The sequence below is a fragment of the Copidosoma floridanum genome, unplaced genomic scaffold (genome assembly GCF_036245765.1).
Source record: "Copidosoma floridanum isolate Cflo_tuat_1 unplaced genomic scaffold, Cflo_Japanese_pri ptg000013l, whole genome shotgun sequence".
NCBI lineage: Eukaryota > Metazoa > Arthropoda > Insecta > Hymenoptera > Encyrtidae > Copidosoma > Copidosoma floridanum.
In genome coordinates, this window is record NW_028321890.1 from 35,740,539 (window position 1) to 35,746,825 (window position 6,287).

Sequence of the window (6,287 nt, forward strand, 5' to 3'; positions counted from 1 at the left end):
ACGGAGGCATGAGCTTTAGTTATACGAGAGATTGGGTTAACAAACGAAATTTGGATGATTTGGTTGATCATTTTCATTTTTTCACTTTTATTGTCATGATTATAAAAAAAAGCGTACATATATGTACCATTGGCCCTTCAAGTAAGAAAAGCGTAGCTCATTTGACATTCAGAGTAAACTTTATTTTTGGGAAAAAGAAAAACCTACAAGCGCACGTTCGACACTACATCAAACTGTATGGAGCTCCTCCGCAATAGTAGCAGTGAGAGTGATCCGCATAACGGAGAGTATCGACGCGGTCGTCTTGAGCAGCTGCACGATGGTGTTACGGGTGACGGCGAAGAACTTGCCGGCCGTGATGCGCAGAGGTAAGCGAGCTCGCATTATCACGAAGCCGATGTCTTTTTTGGTCACTGGATCGGCGTCGTACCACCCGAACGAGTACACCGCCTGGACGATGTTTTCGCTCTGCTCCATCAGATCGTCGCTCGCGTACCCGTAGATGAAACTCTCGGTTATCATGAACAAGATGCAGTTGACGCTCACCAACACCGTCGCGTAGTCGCTTCTCTGCAGCGCCACGAGAACGCTGAAACCTTTTATATAGTAGTACTGCGTTTTAAAATTTGTTACTTATAAAATGTTTTAATTCCCGAAAAATTCGTTGAAAAAATATTAGACATGTACTGTCAGGGGAAATAATAAATGTGAAAAATTCACGACTCAATGTGTTTATATATAATTCGAGTTGTAAGATTAAAAGTAAACACATGTATAAGTACACCTGTGAGAGAGCAATGTGTACCAATTGTTCGATCGGACAAAAAATCGAGAGTCCCGACATTCGCCAACATACTCCAAAAGTGATTCAACGTACATGTATATGTACAAGGTGTCATAGCCCCGTAATATTTGGAGATAAGTCTCGGATCCTCACCGCTCATGCAGATCAGCACGATACTGGTCAACAGCTGGACAACGACGATACCGTTGAAGCTCATCTCCAACTTGTCCCCCGCGTCCAGGAGTCGTATGTGCCTCTCGATGAGCTCGACCACCCGTCCCCTGCGACCGGGTCCATCCAACAAGCGCACGGCATCCGCGTCGCTCCACCTCTTCCTCAGTATCTCCAGCTGTCCGCACAAGTGGAACACCATCGCCAGGAAGAAGCAATCGGTCCCTGCCCCGCTGGTGCTCACGCACATGCTCTGCAGGTACTGGATCGTCATTATCAGCACGTAATACTTGGCTACCGATTCCTTGGACAGGTACGACGCTTGGCAGACCAGTGCCAACTCGACGTCTTCATCCGTACTCTGGCGCTGCCTCATCGCGTTCAGTACTACGGTACGCAGGAAAAATAAGGTCGTCCCGACGTAACCCACCGAGTAGTACACGAGAAATTGGTACCTGTACATCTTTTTTTTTTTTTTTTAAATATATATACATGTACCTTACTCCTTTCTCTCTTCTTTTACGAGTTGTGCCGGCTTACCCTCACTCGGGACCTCATGATCTTCAGAAATCCCTCGTTCTTGGTATCCGTCCAGTCGTTTAGGTACGACTTGAGGGTCACGGCCAGCTTATCCCCGTGGAGGTGCATGAACATGTGCTTGACGAGGGCGACAAACGCCGAGGAGCAGAATACGAGGAGGTCAGCCATCCCGGAGATCGGCGCTTCGCTGAGGTACATCTCCGCGAGCGTGTGCGCGAATAAACTGGCCTGTGCATCATCATATTTTTCTTTTGCCATTTTCCAAGATTTCGGATTATAACCATCGTATATGTATATACAGATGTGGATGAAAAGTTACCATTGCCAGGGCGGCCGTGAAGTAGCGAAGGGTCTGCAGCGGGTTTTTTTCCTCCAGTGGCCATACACCGATGAGCCTCAGCCAACGGCGGTAGAACGTAAAGGCACCGTCGCCCTCCATCCTACTAAGTACTCCAAGGAAGCGCGACGCGAGATCGGTGTGTATCTTTCCGTCCGACATTGCTGGCTTTTCGTGACGCTGTTTGGCGTAATAGCCGCATACAGCCGCGAGACATGAAATATTAGCGAGGGCCATTAAACGTACAGCCCTTTCTTTGCGAGCGCCATGACTTTTAATGATTGTATCAGCCATCGATGCTCACACCGGTATATTGTAATGCGCTACGGAAATACACTGCAGCCGAGGGTAGGATGACGTAATGTTGAAAAATATTTTATGGCCCGCGCATATGCACACGCGGGAAATGAGTAGAATCGTCGATAGCGCGCCGTATAATGCCTGTACTTATTTACCAAATAATGGATGAAGATGGTTTTAATGTTTCATCCCTGCACAAGTACACGTTATAACGTGTATTTTAAGCTCATCGTGCGGTACGGCATATCGTATAGGCGCAAGATGTTGGGGGAACTTGACGTAAAAACTGTTTCTCCTTGTATAACTAAATGGACACGATGATTTTTTTTTCAAGGTAATAATTATATACCTAATTTTTTTTGAAAATGCAAGGCATAGTCAAACGCAATTGAATTTCGGTTATATTATATCCATAGGTTTCAAGGTGTCTGATTTTGTATCATGAATTTGTCATCAACTCCATTAGTTCATTTCCACCTGGAAGCCTAAAAGGCGTCCTCGTGAAATAGTAGCCGAAATATCTTCTGAAATTAAGAGTAAGTAATTAATTACATATATTATTTTTTTACGAGAGAAAGAAAAAAAGGGTGCTTACACATAAATCGTATATTTTTTTTATAACACAATGTATACAGGTCCTATACGACATGACGTGTGAAATCAACTCTGTTCAAGTTTTCAGACTAGCTCGAGTTATTTTTTTATCTACAAGTAAGCTCAAACTTCGTAAATAACTTTGTCGTCGTAGTGGACAGTAGCATTTAACGACCAAAACGATTTCATGGCAGGGAAAAAAATTTCGAGTTATTTTGTTGTACCTACTGTTCTACGGAGATTATTTGCAGATTGTATTCCATAGAAATTTTTTTTTTTACATTCGAAATACAATTTATTTTTGTGCTGTATTTATATTACTTTTTTTTGTTTTATAGAATTAGATTCTTTTTACCTGTGCTTCAAGTATCCTTTGCTATAATGATAAACGTAATCTTGTCATAAATAGAAAAACGTGACTGTAACTGTCGTTCATTGGATAAACGTTTTTTTTTTTCTTTTCGACGTGCTAAATTTTGGATCACGTAGATAAAATAAGCCCGAACAATAACATCTTGATCTTCAAAATTGACTAAAAATAGCATGGGTGTTCGTTTTCGTAAACTAAATTCTGTATACCTTATCCATCTATTTGACGTACACATAAACGTAGGCTAAAAACTGTTACAAAAAACTTGTCAGTTTTCAATTAATGAAAAAAAAAAAAAAAAAAAAATGTTTTTCAAACAACCCCAAAAAGCATTTTTTCAAACAACGAAGAACAAAGACCACGCACACAACGAGCTCCCTGCACGCAATAGTAAATTTCACTCTTTACGGTTCTCCGGGACTATACGACACAAATCCACGCGATCGAGGTCTCGTAGCGCATTATTTCCGTCCTAATCGATCAGTGCAAAAAAAAAAGAAAAAAGAAAAACGAGCGCGCCACGTAACCCTATGTTTATAATGTTTCCTTGCAACTTTTCCCTTTCCCACGAAAGTTTCACCTCGTTTCTCCTTGTAAGAAAAGTTGCACGGGTACACACGCATCGCTTATGCGCATTCGCGATGCGATACCGATATAACAGCATATACCTACCCCTACTCGACGCAAAATGAAAATGAAGGGGTTGATGCACAAACGCGCGATGAATAAGAAATACCACGCAGTGCGCATAAAGTGTACCCTGGAAAAATATACAAATATACGTGTCCCTCTGACGCTCCAGTACAGGACCGAAACTCCTCCTCGTCTGTACTGTGTGTATATTCTGCGAAACGATCGGCCCCGAGCCATTGTCGTGATAAAAAAAAAAAAAAAAAAGCATAATTATGCACGAACGAAAATGGAACCAGGATGCAAAGTTCGCCCTGGAGTTCAGTAAATTCTGCGTCTGGCCGATCGGCCTGTGGCCACTTGACTCCGAAACCCTGTCCTCGCGAATCCGCGCCCTCTACTCCTTTACGACGCAGGTGACGAACGATGTGCAGGACAAATATACACAGGTTTTCGTGCTGTCTAAATAAACGATAATAATTCACATCGACAGATATGGATGATTGGCGCCCAGTTGGCGGCTGCTTACTTGAACTGCGGCAGCGAGGAGGACAACGTCGACTACGTAATGATGGCGGTGTGCGCGGTCATGGCGTTGTCGAAGATCGTCGCTTTCAGGCTGCACTCGAGAGAGATGCGCTTCGTTTTGGCTTCGATGGAGGATGATCTGCTGGCTGTTACCGAAGACGATACTCGCCGAGTCGTGAGGCCGTTCTTCAAAAAGGGACGGACGGTGTTTTACATACAGATGATCTTCAGCTACATGTCGAACGTGATCATCGTGTTCGGTACCCTGCCGATTTTCATGCCTCCCGCCGATCCGGTGAATGGGTTTGTTCATTTTTGTCGATAAATTGTGTGTTTAATTGCACTGGCCTCTACAACATTTTTTTGTTGATTGTTGAAGTCGAGAACTCGATGGAGAGTCGCTCCTGTGGGAATTATTTGTTTGTTGAATCATGAAAATTCAGTTAGTTAAATCAAATGAGTCGATTGTAATCTCACAAAGTTTTAGGTTTGTAAATTAACAATTCATTTGTACGAAATCATCAAAGATCGTTAAAAAATCGATCTAAATATTATCTTTATGGTTTTATCGATATTTTTCTCAATTGACAAATACAATGCTACAATGCGTAAAAACAGTAAAATTATATCACCAGGAATTTTTTAGGAAGCTGACCTAGAATCTAAATCCCAACGTACTCGATCATGTAACAACTATATTTATCTGAACGTTTTTCTTTTGTACATATATATATATAGTTGAACGATTTCGAGTCCATGTTTCTGTTCAGCAGCCCAAAAAAAAAACTCTTACCAACACTTAACGATCACGTTTTATTGATAAATAGGAACAATACACTGGACCCAACGCCACTGAGACAGTTGCCACTGCAAACCGGTTGCATGTTCGCCGGTTTCAGGGACGGAATTTACGCTTCCATGTACGTGTACGAGATCACCGTGATCTTGGCGACTCAGCATGGCAACGTGGGCTCGGACGTTTTCATCTTCGCCCTGGCAATGCACCTGTGCAGCCAAATCGAGTTGCTGAAAATCAAATTGGCAAAAATCGGCACGATTTCCGAGGAACCGCTCGATGATTGGCGTCCCCGCATCGTTGGATACATTCAAAGACACGTGGGGATATTGAAACTGATTCGGACTTTCAACGAATCGCTCTCCACGATGCTCGCGATTCAGATAATTCTTAACGCTGGGATGAATCTCATGCTGGGTATGTATACGTGATTCGGTAAACGAGTGAATCTTTTGGTTTTAAATACATGATATCGATTGGGCAGGTCTTCGTGTAATAATGGCCATAAAGAGCGGCGTCTTCGAAGATGCAGTCAGGCCGATTTTTGCTTTCATCGTGCTGATGCTTCAGTTGTACCTGATGTGCTATGCGGGCGATCGTATTTCGCATCAGGCGACATCCATTTTGGATGCAATTTACGATAGTTATTGGTTCAAACTACCGACGAAACTTCGCCAGGATTTGTACTACATGGCCATGAGAGCTAACAAACCTGTTTATCTGATGGCTGGTAACCTGATGGCTATAAATCTCGAAAATTTCAAAAGAGTGCTCAAAGCGTCTTACTCGTACTTTTCAATACTTCAAATGATGTTTGAGGCTGAGTAAGTATATACGTATTATGTGGAATTGATACGATTTCATTACAATAAAAGATAGAATTTAATAGTTTGTACAATGAGTGAACTTACACTGTACAATTGTTATTCAATTTTTTCTTTATTTTAAGTAGTATTAAAAGTATTTCCTCTTCAAAATCAAATTGTTTATTTCATGTCGTTCACCTCCTCAACTCGTTCAAATGAATGAATCCTTTTTGTACTCCTGCAATTCATGTGATGATTTAAAGTCTGTGTCATTTCAATTTGTTTTTTTATCATAAAATAAATCATAAAGAACTACCACTTTAAAATTAAAGGAAAAAAAAATGCCTGTGAGTTCGCACTTTTTTTTTTTACCAAGGATCGTAGCCGTAAATTGATACTTGCTTACATTATAATGCTTGCTTCTCAATGTG

At 41.8% G+C, this 6,287-nt stretch overlaps 2 protein-coding genes across 3 annotated transcripts; one reads left to right on the forward strand and one right to left on the reverse strand.

Annotated features, from left to right (window-relative positions):
• Window positions 1–228: 228 nt before the first annotated feature.
• On the reverse strand, window positions 229–1,934 carry LOC106646745 (4-vinylanisole receptor-like). The gene is made up of 4 exons (XM_014362864.2): window positions 1,815–1,934; window positions 1,496–1,723; window positions 938–1,418; window positions 229–596 (listed from the first exon to the last, which is right to left on the reverse strand). Exons 1-4 carry the CDS (start codon window positions 1,932–1,934, stop codon window positions 229–231), a joined length of 1,197 nt encoding a protein of 398 aa, XP_014218350.2.
• Window positions 1,935–3,922: 1,988 nt separating this feature from the next.
• Window positions 3,923–5,878, forward strand: LOC106646746 (odorant receptor 2a-like). Of its 2 annotated transcripts, none has more exons than XM_014362866.2 (4): window positions 3,923–4,142; window positions 4,220–4,557; window positions 5,082–5,467; window positions 5,535–5,878. In XM_014362866.2, the coding sequence occupies exons 1-4, from the start codon at window positions 4,002–4,004 to the stop codon at window positions 5,876–5,878; spliced, it is 1,209 nt and encodes a 402-aa protein (XP_014218352.2). In that variant the 5' UTR covers window positions 3,923–4,001. The 2 variants fall into 2 exon arrangements, with proteins under 2 accessions (XP_014218352.2, XP_089447150.1); XM_089591024.1 differs by having other exon boundaries at window positions 4,220–4,541; window positions 5,054–5,467.
• Window positions 5,879–6,287: the final 409 nt, after the last annotated feature.

What these genes read in the sequence shown, in the direction of transcription:
- LOC106646745 (XM_014362864.2), bottom strand. Translation starts at nt 1,934, where the DNA reads ATGGAGGGCGACGGTGCCTTTACGTTCTACCGCCGTTGGCTGAGGCTC. An exon ending in TCATGAGGTCCCGAGTGAGG is followed by an intron (nt 1,419 to 1,495) that starts GTAAGCCGGCAC and finishes AAAAAAAAAAAG; the next exon opens with ATGTACAGGTACCAATTTCT. An exon ending in CGTGCTGATCTGCATGAGCG is followed by an intron (nt 597 to 937) that starts GTGAGGATCCGA and finishes ACTATATAAAAG; the next exon opens with GTTTCAGCGTTCTCGTGGCG.
- LOC106646746 (XM_089591024.1), top strand. Translation starts at nt 4,002, where the DNA reads ATGCACGAACGAAAATGGAACCAGGATGCAAAGTTCGCCCTGGAGTTC. An exon ending in TCTACTCCTTTACGACGCAG is followed by an intron (nt 4,143 to 4,219) that starts GTGACGAACGAT and finishes TCACATCGACAG; the next exon opens with ATATGGATGATTGGCGCCCA. An exon ending in GCCGATTTTCATGCCTCCCG is followed by an intron (nt 4,542 to 5,053) that starts CCGATCCGGTGA and finishes TCTTACCAACAC; the next exon opens with TTAACGATCACGTTTTATTG.